Source organism: Felis catus, chromosome A3, assembly GCF_018350175.1.
Source record: "Felis catus isolate Fca126 chromosome A3, F.catus_Fca126_mat1.0, whole genome shotgun sequence".
Taxonomy (NCBI): Eukaryota; Metazoa; Chordata; class Mammalia; order Carnivora; family Felidae; genus Felis; species Felis catus.
The window spans coordinates 105572931-105594182 of NC_058370.1; the positions used below are offsets into that span (position 1 = coordinate 105572931).

At 44.7% G+C, this 21252-nt stretch overlaps 1 protein-coding gene across 10 annotated transcripts in view; it reads right to left on the minus strand.

The window, feature by feature from the left end:
• Nucleotides 1-5291: 5291 nt before the first annotated feature.
• Nucleotides 5292-21252, minus strand: part of EML4 (EMAP like 4) — a 161772-nt gene continuing 145811 nt past the window's right edge. For all 10 annotated transcript variants that reach the window (XM_019827636.3, XM_019827638.3, XM_019827639.3 and 7 more), the window contains 4 exons: nucleotides 12794-12881; nucleotides 12187-12285; nucleotides 8943-9073; nucleotides 5292-8078 (listed from right to left, as the gene is read on the minus strand). In XM_019827636.3, the coding sequence (XP_019683195.3) occupies nucleotides 7605-8078; nucleotides 8943-9073; nucleotides 12187-12285; nucleotides 12794-12881 (792 nt within the window). In that variant the 3' untranslated portion in view covers nucleotides 5292-7604. The remainder of the gene's footprint in view (nucleotides 8079-8942; nucleotides 9074-12186; nucleotides 12286-12793; nucleotides 12882-21252) is intronic.

Here is a 21252-nt window from a genome sequence, read left to right on the forward strand (position 1 = left end):
AGAGGGTGGATATTCAAGGAAGAACGAGGGCCGGTGTCGCTCACGCCGAGAGGTGCGGCCACGGGCTGGCTCTGTAGGGCGGCGTGCGCGTGACCGTGTCCTCGGAAGCCTCCCTGCCAGCCCTCCCGTGTTCGCTAGCGTGTGTTCCTCGCGCTGTCGCATGGGGGGCATAGAACAGACCCTGACGTGGAATCCGAGCGGGGAGGGGGCACGATCCTCAGGTCACAGCCGTACCCGAGGAGTCTCCCGTGCTCTTGTCCGTAGCTCCCACCAGTGCGAACGGCCACGTCTGTGGCTCCCTGCGTGCCCTCCCCGCCGATACCCTGTGTTTAAATTTGATAACGTTTAATTTAAAAAGGTGATTAATGACTGTAATTTAATTTAAAAGAACTGTCTTCTATTTTAATGTGTGGGTTTCCCATAGAAACCACTTCAGCTTCGGCGGCCCTCCATGGCGGCTTTATTAAGGGAGCCATCTGCAGGCTTTCCTGGCTTTCCTGACAATCTGTCGTGCTGTTCCCCGCTTCCAGTGCAAACACTGTTCATTGTGTGGGAGGCTCCAGCCGGCCGTCGGGAGGGGACAGTCTTCCTCCCTGTGCGAGTAGCACAGCTGGGCTCTTTCTCTCCTGTTCTGTGGACGCTGGGCCTTCACCGGGCAGGTCGGGGCAGAGCCCGAAGCTCGCCGGATGGGCCTCCCCCGTGCCTCGGATGCTGCGCGTGGGTCTGGCCCTCACCGATGGCACCTAAACTTACCTGAGCCCACAGTGAAAAATGGCTTTCTCATCTCAGCTTTGTTTCCTCTGTCAGATTCCTCACTTGCCCAGAGGCAGGGCCGACCCGTGGTGCCACGAGACCCGGATTGGATCTTCCCGATGCTCCAGGGTCCTGTGAGGGCTGAGTCTTAACACAGTTCCTCCAGGAGGGAGGGGACTCTTGGCTCAGCCCCGAATTAATTCATCTTCTAAATGGAAATGTCAAAGCCTGGCAAACATTCCTGCTAATGATTCTGGTGAGGGGGTATTCACGGGCAGCAAACAGTAGGCCACGTGAAAATGGATTTTGCCCGGGAAGCCGGGCTCTGTCTGTCTCAAGGGAGAAACCCTGATAACCTAATCTCAATTCTGCAGCGGTGTCTGGAGGGCCGCCTAAGGAGTGGAATTTTTTTTTCTTGTCATTTCATTAGTTCTGAATAAGGGAAGGTGATTCAGCTCCGGGCCCCGAGGGCAGGAAGCAGCAGCAGGGTCGCTTCGGGAGAGGGTTTCTGAGAAAGGGAGTTTCCGGATCCGAAGAAGCCGGTGAGAAACCAGGAGGGAGGGGTACCGAGTGGCCCAGCCAAGCGGGAGGACACCAGAGGGCCATCTTCCCTCCGTGCCTGTCATCCGAGGGGCGCACCGCCCGGTGGATCCCCAGCGCCCCCAGGTCGCCTCTTGCCCCCTCCCCCCCACTCCATGGCAGATGCCGTCTCCACCTTGCCTGAGATGAGCTAGGAATTCTCCCACAGACCCTGGGAGCCAAGCGCCCCTGACAAGCAGCCTGTCCCTTGGCAATTACTAACCAGTTGTCTGTAGTTTGGTCATTTCAAGAATGTTATAGACATGGAAATACAGTTGATAAGCTTTCAAGATTGGTTTTTTCACTATGAATAATGAATACTCTTAGGCTTCTTCTAAATTTTCATGTATCAATGGTTCTTTTATTTATTAAGTGGTCAATTTAGAGGGAATGCATGTATGTGGGGGGAGGGGCAGAGGGAGAGAATCCCAAGGAGGCTCCGCCCTTGCCAGTACCGAGTCCGAGACTCACAAACTGAGATGGTGACCTGAGCCGAAATCAAGAGTCAGGTGTTTAACCGCCTGAGCTATCCAGGTGCCCCAACATCGTTTTTTATTAAACATAAAAATTTCACCTTTTGGCTGTTGTTAGAGAATTTAAGCAATGGGTGGGTGGTTGCAGTAAATGACCAACCCAAGATTCCGTGGTGAAGGATACCCGTCACGTTTCAGATCATATACTGTTTATAGCATGCAGTTAAGTTTTCTAACTTGGGGGGAAGCCGACTTGGCTATATACGAATCCTAAACTATCCCACCTTTCTTGGTTACGTGCGCCTCGAGGGCAGGGCCGGGTCAGTCTGGCCATCGGATTCCCTGCTGATCCCGGCATAGCTCCTTGCACGAGGCAGGTGGTGACCAACACCTGGTGCGTGGACGACTCCTTCGGATGTGGTGCCACACACATGTCCCAGGTAGCCCGCTGGCTACCACTTGGAAGGCGCTGGCGGCAGAGGACGTTTTTATCGCAGGGAGACGAGTCTATAGAATCAAGAGGACCCGCCTTGTCCAGACACCCGACTCAGGTTAACTGAACTAGTGTTCGGCGGTTGACATGGTAAGAGAATGCCGGCTTCTGGTTTCCCTGCTCCCAACCAGGTTTCCAAGTCAGCCCAGCCCGGTGTTGGCTAACTGGGCATCACTGTGCGAGGCAGGCTCCGAGGACCTTTCCCGAGCGCTGTGGCCCGGTGGCTGTGTGAACATCCAGAATGAAGCGGGAAGATCAGGTATGAAGGCTTGGCTCTTTACTGAAAGGTTATTTTTCCCACCTGGGACCATTTCTTCTGGTACCCTCTGTGTTTGCCGTTCCTGTTGTGAGATCTGGGGAAAGTAAACTGTGCCAGGAGTTGAAATCTGCCTCTGGAGCCGGTTTTGTGTCATCCCACTAAGATGTTTAGCCATTAGCACTGTGATTATGCGTATTCATCTCTGTGTCCATGGGTGGCTCCCTAGGAAGATCTATTTTCAGGACCACATGTTTACATTGCTGAGCGACAGGAGGTGCAAGATCAAAGCCCCGTGGCCGAGCGGGGCCTGCCGTGGGGTGGGGAATGGGATGGGGACAGAGTGGAGAATGCACTTGGCTAATGACAGAAGTTGCTACGCTCCTTTTTGGGTGTAATGGAAATTGCCCAAAGGTTGGAAAATGAGGGAGCAGCGTCGCCACACAAACAGGTTTAAACTGAACACTAGGGACGGAGGACACATGTGCCTGACTCCGGCCAAAGGCGGCAGGAAGAGCAGGCAGTTGCCGGCTGCAGGTGCAGCTGCAGGATGGTGTAAGGGCCTGGAAGCTTCTCTGCCCTGCGCTCTGGTTTTAGGGGCGGCGGGAGAGGGCACCTGTGCGTGAGAAGGGTCCCTTCACCTTTGTGACTCTCCTCGCAGCCCTGTGCTGTCTTCTCCGGGTCTGATTGCTTCCTGTGGTTTTTCCTTCTGCTGCTCGAAATGCTTGCTGTTCGTTTAACCTAGTTCATCCTTTGTATTAACGGCGACTAAATGGTCACTCTGGAGGCCGGAGGACCTGGCTTCCAGCCTTGGCTCAGCCACCTGCTAGTAGTGTGACCTGACTTCTCTGTTCCTCAAGTTGCCTTGTGTGTAGAACGGAGAGAATGGAGTTTAGGATTGTTGGAAGAACTGAATGAGTTAACACACGGAAAGCACGTGTCATCTGAGGTGCCAGCTGTTACCGTGGAACAGCAATTAGGTATGTGGCGGGACCGGATTTTAGCCACGGAGCATTTGTTTTTTGTTTTTGCCCGTTTCCTGTTTGCGTCCTCTGAGATACAGAAGTAGCACCAGTTTTTTCTGCCATATTTCAGGATTGGTTAAAAAGCACCACCACAAAAATGTGTTCGGTTCAGTAAGCCACGGCCTCCCGAGGATGTCACCCGGGGATGCAGAAGTGAAACAAGCTGACGTTTCCAGAGACGGTGAGACTTTTCTCCGTTTGGGATTCTCTTTATTCTTTTGCCTTCTTTATATCAGAGCATTAAGGGTTATCGTAGGGATTTAGTAACGCCCGTAGAGTAGAAATTCAGGTTTTCTTTGGAATAGGTGAACCGGTTGGCACAGAAAGTGTGACATTATGTATGACCCCGTGAAGAGAGCAGGAGCTGCCTCTTTACAAAGTTACATCTGTGTTTTTGGGAAAAATGCCTGAGACCTTTCTGTGGTCCTCGAGGACTCCAGTCCTGGGCGTCCCAGGCCAAGGCGGCTTCTCCAGCAGGGACAGGCTTCCGTGCTGGCGACAGACGGGCAGCCTGCGGGCAGCGGCTTCCCCCACTCACTCCCGCAGCCAAGTCAGAGATGGACACAGGCTCCCTGTTTCCCTAGCCCCTTGGCCGATTCTCCGAAGATTTACCCTCCTTCTCTCCTCCTCCCTCCCTGTTCCTAAAGGATGTCTGTCTCCTAGGTTGAGTAGCAGAGGCGCAAGCTTACAAAACATGTAGTTTGTAGCCTTTGTAGGCGCAAGGTTACAAAACATGAAGTCCTGGCCGGTATCGAAGTCTGGGAACACGGGCCACTTCCCAGTCTCCCAGCTCTTCTCCTCGCCCGCAGGGAACACTCCCGGCACATGAGGGCCAGGGTGATGGGACCGCGCTGGGCCACACAGGTGGCCCGCCGGCAGCTCTCCTTGCCCCAAGTCCTACATGTCTGCTCTTCAGGCCTGTCAAGAACAGAAACATGTTCTTGAACTCTGTTTCAGTGCCAGCTCTAAGCTGGAAACCTAATTCCTTCTAGAAGTTATACCAACACCTCAGTGTGCTCAGAATCAAATGCATCATCATTTCCCCCTTTGGGATCCCCTTAGGTTATTGAGAGGAAAAAAATCCCATTGTTCAGTGAGTTTGCTCAGATGTGTCAGCCCTTCTGTCTCCGAATCGGTGAGGTAAGTAATCCCTACCCCACGGTAGCCCCTCAGGGGTTCGTGTCTGTGGGCGGTTGCGAACACAAGATTCAGGGTCAGCCCGGATGAGTGAGGGAACGATGAAAACCCCATCATCTCCGTGCCTTTAAAATGGAGGACGGTATGGAATGCTCCCGATCTGACTTTTCAGAGAGAAGAAGTCGTAGCAGCAGGCGTATGGTTGTGGCATACAGAGGCTCTGGGTCCCTGCACAACACAGGAGGGCCGGTGACAGCCGGGGCCGCGGCGCCCTCCCGAGCGCGAGGCCTTCACAAGGGCTGAAGCGGGGCGGCGGTGATGGGAGTCCGTCCGGCAGGTAGCCAGGATCACCAGGGTTATCCGGTGTTAAACGTGAGAAAGCGTAGTCGTGGAATAAATGAAAATGAAGCTACTCGCCTGTTAAGTGGGAGCATAAATGAGAAGTAATTTCCTCTAACATAACGAGATGGGAGTTCGTTCCCACCAGGATGGTTGTGTCCACAAGCGGTGGTCAGCTGATGGCTGGACAGCGTGGAGACGAGCAGCACAAGCAAAGGAAGAGTCAAGACACAGGAAACATTTTGATTATTTTATTTCATAATCTTCAAAATCTTCTGCCATGAGACAGGAATGCATGATAGAAATGGCTCAACATCTTCACATGAAACACTTGGATTCATTTTCATTCACAAGTTTTTCTAAAAACATCTACAAGTTCATAATCCCACCCACCTGCAACCATTATCACAGATTTAATTGACCATTAAACAGTAGTTGCCAGCGAGAGAGCTGGAACGCTTCTGCGCATTAGTAGTGTCTTTTGAAACTACCACCCAAGAGTATCACCGTCATAAATCTCATTGTACACAGCAACCGCAACGGTGACTGGTGTCCCAGGCACACTCCCTGCTGATCGGAGAGAGCTGTATCTCCCAGGTAAAGAAATGCTTTTTCTTCTAGAACTACTTGTTCATCTCAGTATTTTTCTTGCAGGGAAGGAGCACATGCTGATCTTGATGATTCAGTTACACTAATAGGCAAGTATATATGCCTGGCATTTATTGATGCTCTCTGATAATTATGTACAGAACATACTGAAAAGTGGATTGCTTGGAATCTAGGTCTCTTCTTTTGAAGAGAACTCCTTTGAGGTTTTTTTTTTGAACTGTAAACAAAAGGAAAGAGATATACGTGGACATATACCTATACACATAGAGATATACACTGAGTATTTTCAATGTGGTGTATATCTTCTATAGATACACACAGAGTGTCTACACTCACCCCTTCACACATACCCACACCCTTACATACAGCATGTGAATATAAATGTTGTGAGTGTCCTTGGGAGTTCACTGGAGTTTGTATATTAATTACCAAATGGTGATGAAATACCTGATTTGTATTACTCCTGAGAAGATACTAGAAGGGAATGACAGTTCTGATGCACTTTGGAATGGCATAATCACGTAAACACTTGCATACTTATACTTAAGACTTCTGAACTCATTCAAAGTTTCTAAACATGGTCTAACAAAAAAAAAAAAAAAAAACCAACAAAAAACAAAAGAACAATTCAGCAAGTTAAAAAATAAATCAAAACAGTATTTTATAATCAATGTATAAACAAATATATAGGAAATGCGTATTTGTCAGTAATTATTTTTATAGTAGGAAACATGTACTTAAGAAAAACATAGTTATCTGACAAAACTTAAAACAAAACAAAACCCCCCTACTATCCAATGCATAACACACGCGTTGCCCATGACAGCAGAGGGCAGCCGCGTCAGAACTGCAAGGCCTTGCAGCAACTCTACCAGAGAAAAATGAGCATATGTAGCAAGTCTGTTAAGTATGCAATTTATAAAAAATGACTGTGACTGTTATATTTCTATAAAAAAGAATTTGTAATTTGCTGAGTGTCTTATCCCTCAATGTAATCTGTATAAAAGTTACAATAAAACCAATGAATTTCAAGCACCGATTCAAACTTACTGTATTTGTATTTCTCCTGTTATGAAAGAGACAAATTATGAGGAAGGCTAAGTTCAAATTAGCCAAGTAATTATTACAGTTTTATAGGCATGCGGTTTTTTCTTCCATTCATGTGGATGCCAAACATCACAAAATGTTTCGGCCAGTAAAGGAATCCTTGGAGGAACCCATTATTTCTGAGAATTAATGGTTTAATATACATTAAAAGCTCTTTAACAAACCACTGCTTTCTTAGTTTTCAGATACAACAGGTCTGCACACAAGAAATCAAGGGACTGTTCCTCATCACGACTTAGAAAGGCAGCATCTGGACGCCTACCGCTAGTGGAAGCAAACGGCGCTAGGACTCAAGGCAACACCATCGCTTGTGGCAAGACTGAAGTTTTTAACTAAAAAATTTCCACTAGACAATTGGGGTGGGAGGATAGCTCAGTAAGAGAGCGTTTTTTTCTTCCTGATTTCTTTTTCTGCATCAGGGAAAAAAAAGTAGCACAGTCTGAGCCAGTAGATGAGTAACAGTGTTTGTGATGCCTCTGGTTGTTCCTGAAGAAGACTTGTTCAGATAACAAGGGGTTGATTTCAAATCCATACAACTGCTGTTTTTGTTTCCAGTATTTACATCACACCACTTACATACATGGTCATTTCTGAGACATTAATGTTTCAGTCTCTCTTGCTATTAAGGGTTTGGTTAATTTTCAACACACGCCAAACAACCGTCATGGTCGGCTGCATCTGAGACTGAAGGTAAGACCACTGAAAACAGATCGTGTGGAAACGCAAATCGCAATCAATAGTGATCTGCGTCGCTTCCCAGCCTGTTATCTGAACTCTGTCACAAGATCACATGCAGCTGAAGGAGGAGAGAGAATCGCGCTGAAGCCCTGGTGTTAAGACAGGGGTGGGGAGCCTTGCCGGTCCTCGGTAAGAACGGATTCACTCTGCTCCTTGCTTATCTCACTGGATGGCTCCTCAAAAATAGGCTCACCGAGGTCCTCGCTGCCCCCTTCACTCTGTTCCTCGATGTGGTCTTCGCTGGGCTCCATGGTCTGTTCCAGGCTGTTCTCCAGAAGTGTGGGAGAATTGCTTATTCTACTTTCGTCTTCAGCTGCCTCATTTAAGGGCTGGGAAGGAGGCGGTGTGGGAGTATCAGACTGCATGACACTTTCAATGGAAGAGATGGGGGCTTTGGTTAGAGTACCATCGGCTACGATCTCATTTTGAGGCAAAGATAACTTTTCTACAAGTTTCCACTGAATGATGCTCATGTCTTTTCCACCAGTTGAAATCAGGTGACTGTCACTGTGTGTAAAACTGACATTGGTGACATGGCTGCTGTGGGCGCTGTACTTGTGACTGGGAGCCTGTGTGAAACAAATCAGACCAGAAAATTAGCCTCATTCTTTACATGCCTCCTCACAGCAATGAAAGTGACTAGGTAAGGGAAGTAATTCAGTTTCTGAAACAGTAATTCAGACCAAAGCCACAGTCATCAAATCTGAGGAACAGAACTAGCAGCAATTGCCTTTCAATACTTACTTACACGGGAGAAACAAAACAGAATAATTGGACACACATCCATACCGTCAGACCATATATTTTAAAAAATAACGAACAGTCTGTGTCTTCTGGATATCAGTTTGGTATACTTACCAGACATTAGCAATTATTCTGCTGAGATGGCTAAGGGAGAACTTACTAGGCAGGCAGGACTGTAGTTGATTTAGAAAAATGGCCCCATTGGTCTTATGTATTTATTTTTAATATTTTTTTATTGGAGAGGGGCAGAGGGAGAGAGAAATATCTTAAGCAGGGTCCATGCTCAGCATGGAGCCCAACACAGGGCTCGATCCCATTACCCTGGGATTGTGACCTGAGCCAAAATCATGAGCTGGGATGTTCAACCGACTAAGCCACCCAGGCACCCTGACCCCGTAGCTTTATAATGGTGATCATATGTGTAACAAAGTAGGTTAGTAGGTTTAGGAGACATTAAACCTGTTAAAAAATTATTTAAAAAGCAGATGATAAACAATAATAAAACACCAGCTTGACCTTAAAAGGAGCAGGGCCTGCCTGAACACTTACAAGGGGCACTGTTGTCCCTCTGTGCACCTCAGCAGCACGGGTAGTAATGAGTAACTCTGCACATATCTTCTTATCACTGACACAAAATTAGCCCGCAACAAAAGGCCCTACAACACTAGTTTTCATTATATTGATTTTACCTTTGCTTTGGAGCAGGGATATTGAAACAGATGGACTTTGCAGAAGTCGTCAGCAACAGCGATCACCTTCCTATTGTGGGATCGCACCAGTGCATTGATATCTGTCCCATCGGATCCTTCTGGCCAGACACCTTTGATAGGGAAACACAGTGGTGGAGAAAAATTAGTCTAAAATATAACTGTGATACTACATAGGCTTATTTAATTTTAGAATCTTACTTTCATCTGTGTTCAAACTCTTAGCTGCTAACATTTTCCTTACAAATTTCTTAGTAGTGCAATACCTCTTTTAAAGGATGAAGTTTTACCTGAAATCTAATAATAAAATTAAACCAAAAATAGCCTCAAGATGGAAAATTTAAAGACACAAAAGTACTCACTAGTAACCAGCAGGTGGCACTCATTTGTTTTAGTTTAACTCACCTCTGCAAATAAGCTCTTCCTTTCTAAAGTTTCTAGTTGGAGGGGAAGTTCTCAGTTAGTTGTGTGGTGAGGTACGGAAAGAAAGCCATAGCATTAGTTCTTCCAAGGAGACTCTGGGGAAACTGTGTAAAATGCACACACTCCTTCTCTGCTGTTCCCTTCAGGTGGACACTTGAAGAGAACCTCGAAGATTCTTAATAGAAATGCATAGGCCATCTACAAGTCTACCATGCTGCCCCACAGAATTTTCCTATAACTATGATTTATGTCCAGAGACATTACAAATTTAATTATTCTGAATCATTATGAGGCACTGGTGATGATGTCAATGTAATTAGCACAAAACTCTATTAGACTAGATGGAACTTATGGAATGTATAAGGGCTGAGATGCTGGCCTCCTATGGTTCAGTGCTATTCTAAAGAACAAATAAGTTTTCGGTAAATTTGCTGAGTCAAAACACTTTATTTAAAAAAAAAAGTTTTTTAATGTTTATTTTTGAGACAGAGACAGAGCATGAGTGGAGGAGGGGCAGAGAGAGAGGGAGACACAGAATCCAAAGCAGGCTCCAGGCTCTGAGCTGTCAGCACAGAGCCCGACATGGGGCTCGAACTCACAAGCCGTGAGATCATGACCTGAGCCACCCAGGTGCCCCTAAAATACTTAACTGACACCTCTTACTAAGTAAATGAGTATTGTTTCATTAAAATAACAAGGTACGGGGGCGCCTGAGTGCCTCAGTCAGTTAAGTGACCGACTTCAGCCCAGGTCATGGTCTCGCAGCTCATGAGTTTGAGCCCCGCGTTGGGCTCTGTGCTGACAGCTCAGGGTCTGGAGCCTGCTTCAGATTCTGTGACTCTGTCTCTTCCCCTGCCCCACTTGTGCTCTGTCTCTCTCAAAAATAAATGAACATTAAAAAATTTTATTTTTTATTTTTTTTTTCAACGTTTATTTATTTTTGGGACAGAGAGAGACAGAGCACGAACGGGGGAGGGGCAGAGAGAGAGGGAGACACAGAATCGGAAACAGGCTCCAGGCTCTGAGCCATCAGCCCAGAGCCCGACGCGGGGCTCGAACTCACGGACCGTGAGATCGTGACCTGGCTGAAGTCGGACGCTTAACCGACTGCGCCACCCAGGCGCCCCCCAAAATTTTTTTTTTTTTTTAAATTTTTTTTTTTTTTTCAACGTTTATTTATTTTTGGGACAGAGAGAGACAGAGCATGAATGGGGGAGGGGCAGAGAGAGGGAGACACAGAATCGGAAACAGGCTCCAGGCTCTGAGCCATCAGCCCAGAGCCTGACGCGGGGCTCGAACTCACGGACCGCGAGATCGTGACCTGGCTGAAGTCGGACGCTTAACCGACTGCGCCACCCAGGCGCCCCCCCAAATTTTTTTTTTAAATAACTAGGTAAGTTACCAGCCATTGGCTACTGCTTCAGTTTCACCCAGAGTAATGAAACTGTATGTGGACTAGTCCGGATTATTTTTTAAATTTCTTGCTAGTCTAGGCACTCTCCTCCATCTCTATAGCAGTTGTGTTTACTTTTTTGAGAGAGAGCACGCAAGTGGAGGGACCGTGGGGGTGGGGGTGTGGGTGGGGGGAGAATCCCAAGCAGGCTCCATGCCCAGCTCGGAGACTGACATGGGGCTTGATCTCATGACCCTGCGATCATGACCTGAGCTGAAATTGAGAGGCGGATGCTTAACCAACTGAGCCACCTGGGTGCCCCTGCACTCCAAATTTTATCTTTAAATAATATCTACTAAAAATGCCTTTATACTTCAAATGGTGGGGGGACACCTGGACATTCATATGCAAAAGAGTAAGAACTGCTAACAAGGATGTGGGGAAACAGAACCCTCGTACGTCACTGGTGGGAATGTAAATGGTGCAGCCGCTTCAGGAAAACAGTCTGGCATTCTCCAAAAGGTTAAACACAAGGTTACCATTTGACCCTTGAATCCCACTCCTAGATATATACTCCAGGGAAACGAAGACATGCCGATACGAAAGCTTGCACATGCTTGTTTGCAGCAGCATTGTTTATAACAGCTGAAAAGCAGAAACAACTCAAGAGTCCATCAACTGATAAATGGGCAAGCAAAATGTGCATGCATATTGCATGCAACGGGATATTGTTCAGCCATAAAACAAAGTGCTCATACAGGTTACAATGTGGATGAAACCTGAAAACGGTCTATAGCAAAGATACCTGTTTCAATGCGTCACATATCGTGTGACTGCATTTATACGAATTACTGAATAGGCAGAGGTCATTAGAGAAAAAGCAGATGAGTGGCTGCTGGGGGCAGAGGAAGGGGGAGAGGTGGGGAGTGATTGCCAATGGGTAGAGGTTTTCTTTTTGGGGTGAGGAAAATGTTCTACAAGCAGACAGTGCTGATGACCACACAACTCTGAATATCCTAAAACCACTGTACTGTATACTTTAAATAGATGAATTATGTAGCATGTGAATCATAGCTCAATAAAGCTATTTTAAAAATTTACAAATTTAAAAAATTCAGTTTTTACTTGGAGGAAAAACATGGGAAGACAATCTGTGCTATTATTGTAAATTTTTTTTCCTTTTAATTGTCTTTCATATTTATTGAGGACCAAAAGTCTGCTGGACTCTGCAGAGAACACACTTCACAATGGTTCAATCCTAATACACTTAATTTCTCTGAGGCTGGCATCAGTAGCGACAACACTGAAGAACATATGCAGACTACTTTTCACTTAGCAGTTTAACCAAGTAAGTATTATACATAAAAACCCCACAAACTACCTTTTCCTCATCAGGTGTCATGTTCTTACCAAAGACTTGAAAGCCTAGGACGCAGGTATATGTCGTCCAATCGATGTCCTTACAATCTGATCGATTCCTGATTAGTTTGCAGCCACTTGGAATGTCCCCTTTAAATTTAGAAACAGGAAGTATAATCATAGTGCCTGTGTACAAATGTATTTGAAAGTGCATCTTGATTCAAACTAGCCACGTTTACTTGTATTTATAATCCACACACTGAAAAACATTAAGACACATTTAAAAAGGAAAAGAAAGTGCTCACTTTTACCGTTCATAGAACCACAAACTTGTTCCCCACTGAAATTGTTCTTGCTTCTTTAAGAAGCGTAAATGCCTATCCATTTATACTCCTTCCTGTCTCCAGGAAAAGTTGTCAAACACAAAACTGTATGAGAGCAGCAATCTCCCTGAGTAATTTCTTAAGACTACATATCTACATATTTAAATTAATTCATTACTTTCTGGGAGAAGTGAACCACATTTGAGAGTCTCATTCCTTAGCTCAGAGTAACATGTGCTTTGTCAAATCAGAGAGGCCAGCACGCACTCTCTGCACAGCCTGTTCATCTGTGCCCGACAGACCCATCTCAGCCATAGCTAGTCGTTCATACTTACAGTACAATATCTCATAGTCTCCTGAGTTAGACATTATATATTTATTGTCTGGGGACCAGTCAAGGTGTGTGATATAGCTGGAATGTCCCTAGAGAAAAACAGAGTGACGATTAGGAAAGCATTCAGTGTTTTGAATAAGTCGTTTAATAGTTAGCCAATACTTTCTCTGCGTAGCCATTCATCTGGAATTCCTGAAGTACAGAGAGGAGTATCAGAGCCTCTAGAACTGAACAGGGCTCACAACAGGTCTTTAGTTCTTTCTCACCATCTCTCACTGGCAACTGAAGAGGCAGGTATTTAAGAGTCTCATGCTCTACTGACTGAGCTAGCCGGGCGCCCCAGGAGGCAGGTATTTAAAGATGCCAGTGATACATGAAGAGCTGTGGCGGAACTCTGGAAGACAGAGATCTCACCACAGTGGAAACATGTGGAAACACTTGGAACTTGGGAATATGCTGTTGGCCTTTCCACGCAGATAGCAGCCACAAGCACCGACTACTTGTGTCAGACTTCCAAGAATGAGGAGTCTCTTAAACTTGTGCCTTAAAGGATACTTCACAGATAACCATATCCTCAGGCCTTATTTCAAGTCACTGGTGATCCCTTTAGAGGGACTTCATTTATGAGAATGAAGTAATGGTTCCAGGAGCTGCTGCTTAGTATCCACGGTACACCCCAGAGGCTGGGGAATACGGCACACGTATATGGGCGTTCCTAGAAAAACTCTCAAAGAGTATTTCTGGGGAAAACTCACCCAACATGTACTCCTTCAGAACAAGTGGATCCAATCTAACTCCTTAAGCAGTGATTTTTTTTTTTTTTAATTTATTCATTCTGAGAAAGTGAGCTTGGGGAGAGGGGCAGAGAGAGGAGAGAAAAGATCCCAAGCAAGCTCTGTACTGTGCTGTCAGCACAGAGTGTGATGTGGGGCTCGAACCCCTGAACCATGAGATCGTGACCTGAGCCAGAATTAAGAGTCAGATGCTTAACTGACCGAGCCACCCAGGTGCCCCAAGACTGTGATCTTTTTCTGCTCTGGTTTTACTAACACTGTGGGAATTAAGACAAAAAAACTACTAAGTGCTGTATTTTGTTGGCTTCCTATGTAAGCATCTGATGATTTCTAAGATAAATCACACACAGGTCTTAACGGTTTGCCAAAGTCAATGGAGACTCAAAAGCACTTTTATCTCCTACCATCTATGGTAAAACATATTTAAGTTCTTTTTTTCTTTTTAATTTTTTTTTTCAACATTTATTTTTGGGACAGAGAGAGACAGAGCATGAACGGGGGAGGGGCAGAGAGAGAGGGAGACACAGAATTGGAAGCAGGCTCCAGGCTCTGAGCCATCAGCCCAGAGCCCGACGCGGGGCTCAAACTCACGGACCGCGAGATCGTGACCTGAGCTGAAGTCGGACGCTTAACCGACTGCGCCACCCAGGCGCCCCTATTTAATTTCTATCGTACTTTTTGAATTACTAGCTTTCTGCATCCATGATTTTATTTTTTAAGTTAAGAAATCCAAAATAACTTAGGCACAGCTTTTAATGTTTCACACAAAACATTCTAATTACTCCATTATCCTTCTGAAGTCTAACGACACCTGCCTGGAGCTAAGATCTCCTTCACAGTGCTGTATGGCAAGTATACATATTTATACATTTAAATGAATTTAAATTATGGGAATTTGAGAACTGTGAAGCTCCTGAACTCACCAGAGACGAGGAGGTATACTGGAAAACAGGTTTGGAATCACTCGCTAGGTACAACGGAGATCTACCAACTTAACAAGAAATCAATTTTCAGAGCCCGAAAGACCCATGTGGTTACTGGATATTTTCTGAATATGGCAGAAGGATGGGGTTCACATAAATCCTCCTCCTGGCGCACACGAGTCTGATGGCGCTGGGCTCTGGTGTCAGGAGAAGCCATGCTTCTCAGATAAGAAAACTACATGAAGGACCGATCTCACTAGATTACCCAGGCAAAGTGCAGTCCCCCAAGAAGCATTCACATTAACGTAGAAGTGTTTAAAAATATCATCTGGATCTCTGTGAAAATGCTTTAATAACATTATTTAGAAGAGCATCAAAAGCTTATATGTAGGGGAGCCTGGGTGGCTCAGTTGGGTGAGGGTCCAACTTCGACTCAGGTCATGATCTCACAATCTGTGGGTTCAAGCTCCATGTCAGGTTTTGTGATGGCAGTGCAGAGCCTGCTTCAGATTCTCAGTCTCCCTCTCTCTCTGCCCCCAGCCCCCACCACTTGCGCTCGCACGCTCTAACATAAAAAAAAAAAAAGAGCATTGTGTGTATACATAATATTCAAGTAGCTCCATCTGTACTGGACACATAACATATTTAGAAGGTCAGTATAAAGTATTCTCAAAAAGGACTCCTGAGTAGCAAAAGTACCCAAATAAAGGAAAGACCCTGGGGAAGTTACCAATTCATACCAGAAAAACAAAGTGAGTATTTTCTCCCTCATATGGATTCCAATAAATAAGCAAAGAAAAGATTAAATGCAACTGTTTGGCATCTGTAATGTTACCTTCCCACACATCACCTCAGAGTGTCCTTGCCCCACCCAACTCATAGGCCACGGAAGGTACAGGCACAGCTTGGGGGAGGGTAGCTTCAAATACCACCCCAAGGGTGCACACACAGTTGGGAGCAAATCTAGTACACTTGTGGGGTGCCTGGGAGGCTCAGCTGGTTTAGCGTCTGACTCTGCACTGGAGTCTGCATGGAGCCTGCTTAGGGAGATCCCTCCTCCCCTACTCGCTCTCAAAAAAATAAATGTTTTTTTTCTTTTACTATACCTCCTTGAAAAGAAACAGTAAAGTATTTTCTAAGCCGGAATTTTCATTACTGCTATTAAATAATCACAGTAATAATCACAAGTGATGGAACCCAAGACGACTCCTCTGAAAAAAATCAGAGATATTTTAGCTACATCTTTGTCAACTAGAAGACCATCTACATCAGTGGCTTGCAACCCTGGCTATGTATTAAAAATTATATGGGGAGTTTTTAAAAAAAGTTCCAAGGCCTAGAGTTAGGGATCTCACCTTTTCCTTGTAAGTAGGTACCAGACATGACTCCCCCTTACTATCTAGAGCAGTGCTAACGGAACTTTCTGTAGTAATGAAAATGTGTGGACATACACGGTCCAGTGCAGCAGCAACTAGCCACCTGTGGCTTCTGAGTACTTGAAATATGCCTAGTGCTCCCAGGGAACTGAATTGTATTTAATTTCATGAATGGAAAGTTGTAGTTAGTAGCTGTGATATTGGATAATGAAGAGAACAGTCCATTCTTACCCTACTGGTATGAAATATCTCTTATCATCTAGTAAATTTCGATATAAACAGATACCTGTTTCTGAACTTTCTTTTCTGTTCCATTAGTCTGCCTATCTCCAGTCAACTGTAATAGTTTTGTGGTATGTGGAAAATTTCAGATGAACTTTAAAAACATTTTATCATAAATAACATGTTGAAAATTTAAATAAGGGGGTGCCTGAGTGGCTCAGTTAAGTGTCTGACTCTTGATTTGGGCTCAGGTCAAGATCTCACAGTTCAGGAGTTTGAGCCCCATGTCAGGCTCTGCACTAAGAGTGTGGAACCTGTTTGGGATTCTCCCCCTCCCCCTCTCTCGGACCTTCCCCAGCTTGTGCTTTCTCTCTCTCAAAATAAACAAGCAAACTTAAAAAAATATTTAGGACTGCATCAAATTTAGACAATAATTTGTAGAGAACAGCTATTTTTATCAAATCTTTTGATCCAGAAACATGTTGGAGCTATTTTTTCAGCCATGTTTCCTGTGCTTTACTTTGCTAGGTTTATTCTCAAGGCATCTACAGTTCTGGTTGCTATTGCAAACAGGATTTTTCCCCCATCAAAGTTCTGATGTGCTTTTGCTGGTTTGAGGGAAAATTATCATTACTATTTTAGTTTTATTTATTTAATTAGTCTCTACACCCCATATAGGGATTGAGCTCAAAGACCCCGAGATCAATAGTTGCATGCTCTTCTGACTGAGTCAGCCAGGAGCCCTGAGAGAAAGTTATTCTTTATAGAATAGGCTGTTAGCTCCTATACAATCCAATTCTACCACCCTTTTGTTAAGAGCCCACCTAAAACACTGGATTTCCCAATTTCTTTTGCAGCTAGAGGTGGTGCAGAAATCACTGAGTGGGGCTTCTAGGGAAACTTTAAGAGAACTGATTTAGGAGGAGCAGTGTCTTTTCCCCTTGCTCTGATCCTCTCCTCCTGGAACTAGATCTGATGACTGGAGAATGACAGAATACAAAGAAAGGAAGATCCTATGTCCCTGATGACTTTTGTTTAAATGATAACACATCCCTCATTTTTTTATTGCAATATATCCTGTTACACGAACACTGAATCCTAATCCCATACTGGATTAGTTTCTTGGAGATTTTTTTTTTAATGTTTATTTATTTAGAGAGGGAGAGAGTATGAGTGGGGGAGGGGCAGAGAGAGGGGAGGCGTGACAGACAGAAATCCAAGCAGGGTCCGCGCTGTCAGCATAGAGCACGATGTGTGGCTTGATCTCACGAACCATGAGATCATGACCTGAGCCGAAATCAACAGGACGCTTAACCAACTGAGCCACCCAGATGCCCCGTTTTCTTGGAGATTTCTAAGCAGACTGTTAAAGACTCTTTTATGCTTCTCTTTTTGATGTATATTTTCAATTACCAAAATCCTGACAAAAAGGACCTTACTTTTACCAGCATTTCTTTCCTATCAGGACAGACTTTGTAATAAGTACACCATTGCACCTTCAATATATTACATTTTCTACGCTAAGGTCTCAGAATGTGTTAAATCCTTTTACCAAGAATTGGAGTCAAAGACAACGCCAGTGTGCTGGCACTCAGGGGCAGAATAAAAGCATCTTAATCCTTGGGGGCCTGGGTGGCTCAGTCGGTTAAGTGCCCGACTTCGGCTCAGGTCATGATCTTGCGATTCATGATTTCGAGCGCCATGTCAGGCTCTCTGCTGTCAATGCAGAGCCTGCTTCGGATCCTCTGTCTCCCTCACTCTGCTCCTTCTCCAGCCTCTCTCTCTCAAATAGAAATAAACATAAATAAAATTTGGAAAATTTTCAAAAAAAGAAAAAAAAAGCCATCATAAAAAAAAGCATCCCACTGCAAACAGTAGAAACTTTAGGTTGGTCAGAACACTTAAACTCTTTCAAGGAAAATACACAATTATCCACAATTAGAAAACTATTTTTGAACTTTTATAGATTCATATTAAATGCTGAAAGACACCCTTATGTAACACCCGGGGTTGTCTCATCTAGTTACTGAGAACAATGCTGCTGCTGATGGCACCCAACACTGAGCAGAGAACATTCTATGCACAGGGCATACACGGTCAACTCTCAATCTTCCAGGAGCCTGCAGGAGGACGCCCACTTAGCAGATGAGCAAGTCCAGGAGGCAAAGAGAGGTTACATAACTTTTCTGAAGTCACTATTATAAAAAAGAATTGGTGGAGCCAGAGTTTAAGCCCAGGTCAGAGACGTCTGGACCAAATGAAACACAGCATTTAAATCATGCTTATCTTTTACTCATTTCTCTAACAGTGAAGATGAGCAGAAAGTAATTTAAAAGTAGCATTTCAGAAAAAGAATTTATAAGTAAGGACTTTTTCAGTACATTTTCAAAATAGCACAGGAAAAGCTGAGGTAAAGAAACATTGTATGGAAAGCAAAAAACTATAAAACCTCACAATCCTCAAAGGTATTTCAGATAACCAACCAGCAGTCTTCAAATTCTTCTAAGCTGTAAAATCAAGAGAAGCCCCATATACAAAGCAAAGAAAATCAGATCCATACTAGCCCGGCCCAGCCCCACCCCCAAACCCTGGGGCTTTGCAGAAGTTAAAAAGAGCTTCTGAATCCAAAGCCTTTTTATAAACTTTTCCATAGCAGCAGTTATAAAATCAAACTGCTTATACAGTGAATATATGATATAACCATGAACCCCTGAATCCCACAGGTTAGTCAGACCACTTTTTCTAGTCTGTATTAAACACTAAGAAGATGGATGCTTTCACGGGAAGTAAAGAAAGACAAAAGGTCATTCTAAATTATACGATCTGAGTGAGAGGCACAAAATGCCACAGATCTGGTCAAGTAGGCCCAGGGTGTGTGCTAGAGGGGATGTGGAGAACCCAAGGGCAGCAGGAAGATGGTGCGCTCCCAGGGGCAAACGCGGGAAGTGAGATGGCAGACAGGCCACAGAAGAGAAAATGAAAGGCTGCCACACAGAAACAGTATGGAGGGATGACTCTATTCCTTTTTTTTTTTTTTTTTTTTAATGTTTATTTTTGAAAGAGCAGGGAAGAGAGCAAGCGTGGGGAAGAGGCAGAGAGAGGGGGGACAGAGGATCCGAAGTGGGCCCTACGCTGACAGCAGAGAGCCCGGTGTGGGGCTTGAACCGTGAGATCAAGACCTGAGCCAAAGTGGGACGCTTAACTGACTGAACCACCCTGGAGCCCCAGGATGACTCCATTCTATGTCTCTTCCTCTCTATCCCTCAGCCAGCCCAGAGAGGTCAGGCTCATGGAGAGAAGATCATTTCTTGGAAGATCACTAGGGTTCCTTCAAAGAGAAGTTCCAGGACCACATGTGTAGAAACAAACTTGAGGTGTTTGAGGGGGAATATCTGCTACATAACAGCATGTAAATTTCAATGAAATGGAAGAATAAATTTTGTGTGTTTATGGAAACTACAGTGGGAATTAAATTTTAGAATTGACATCAAATAAGTCAAGGCAGAAAAGAGCAAAGAAACAAGAGCCCTAATAGGTCCAAGGCCAGCAAGTCTAGAGTACAACCTGACCACGCGTATGAATCTGTCCACAGCAAGTGCTGTGCAGGTGGTGGCGGCAGGGTGGTCAGCACGTAAACAGAGCCGCAGAGGCAAATGTGGACAGTACCACCTAAGGTCTAGGGCAGAGGGACCTGAACCAGGACCACTTCCAGGGGAAGCTACTGACCTACTGGGGATCGAGGTGCCAGGCCTGCTCACTTCCTCATGATACTCTGGTTACACATGCAATTTTTGTCTAAAGGGAAGTACTGGCTGGAGGATGTGCATGTCCTGTTCCCTTGGCATTTATAGATCTTATTTTAAATGAATAAACTAGCATTCTGATTATGAGTTGGTTTCCTGAGGCCTGCTTATGGAGAGGAAAGCTGGTTGGCCAGAGGAAACTAGGATTCAGTCCCTTATCAGTTACAGCTCTTGTAAATTGGTATTTTACACAGGAGAACCTGTGTGATATAAGTCCATGTCTCTAAAAGGGTCTTGTTTCGTTTTCTTAGCTTATTACAGTGAGCAAGGCCTTGGACTGTCACAACCTTGTCAAGCAAGCCACCGACGAGGGACTCACACATCATCAGTTAGCTGCCTTCTACTGAGACATGCTCCTTGGTGTTCTTGGTACCAGTCATCTTCTCATCTGACATTTCCACAAAAAGTGATGCCATCAAGAGGGACAGGCTCCAACTGCTTGCTTAATTCATTAGAGAGACATTCCTTAAAAATTCTAAATAAATAGGCTTCTGCAGCTATGCTGGTTACTTAAAATATTGACTAGTAATAGGAAAATATTGGAATCGAAATAGAAAACAGCATTTGTATCTGCAACCGTGAATAGTTCCTAATCTTCACAACAATCCTATATAGTAGGAACTATTAAAATGTCCAATTTTAAGATAATAAAATCAAGATTTAAAGAAGTTAACTAACTGGCCTAAAGTCAAATCTATTACCGGCAAAACCAGCATTAGCTTGGTTCTGTCTGTCCTCTACCCTAACAGACCCCAGATAAAAGCGGTCAACATGAAACTGTAACACCAGCTGGTGGAAGCAGACAGCAAGGAGAAGTGACAGCTGGAAGCAAAGTACAAAACACAAGATAATTAGAAAAGCAGAATAGCTGAGCCTCTCATTACAGGCTCAAACAGCACTATCAACTTTAACAGTTCCGAAGGAGATCTCAAAATAATATTTTCAAATGCTTTCAAGATAAAAGCTGCTTAATTGGAGAAGGCTAAGTCTCATGCAATTGAGACATTTCTCAACACTCTCAAGGTCATTCTCAGGACAATGAGACAAATACTGAAAAAGCCGAGGCATTATCATTACAGTGGAAAGTCTGCCGTACTAAGAGAAGAGGGCTCCGGCCCCAAGTTTGCCACCATGTCAAGATGCAACCAAGGCCAAGTCCTTTATCTTTTCTGAAACTCAGTCTCTTTATCAGTAAAATGAGGGCTGAGCCAAGTGTGTGCTACAAGGCTCCCTGGAAAATTTTATGATTCCACCATTAAGTTATAATTGATATACTCTGTTTACTAAGACATGGACTTTTTTAAAAGGTTGAGGTAAAAAATAATTAAAAACTTGGTGCCTG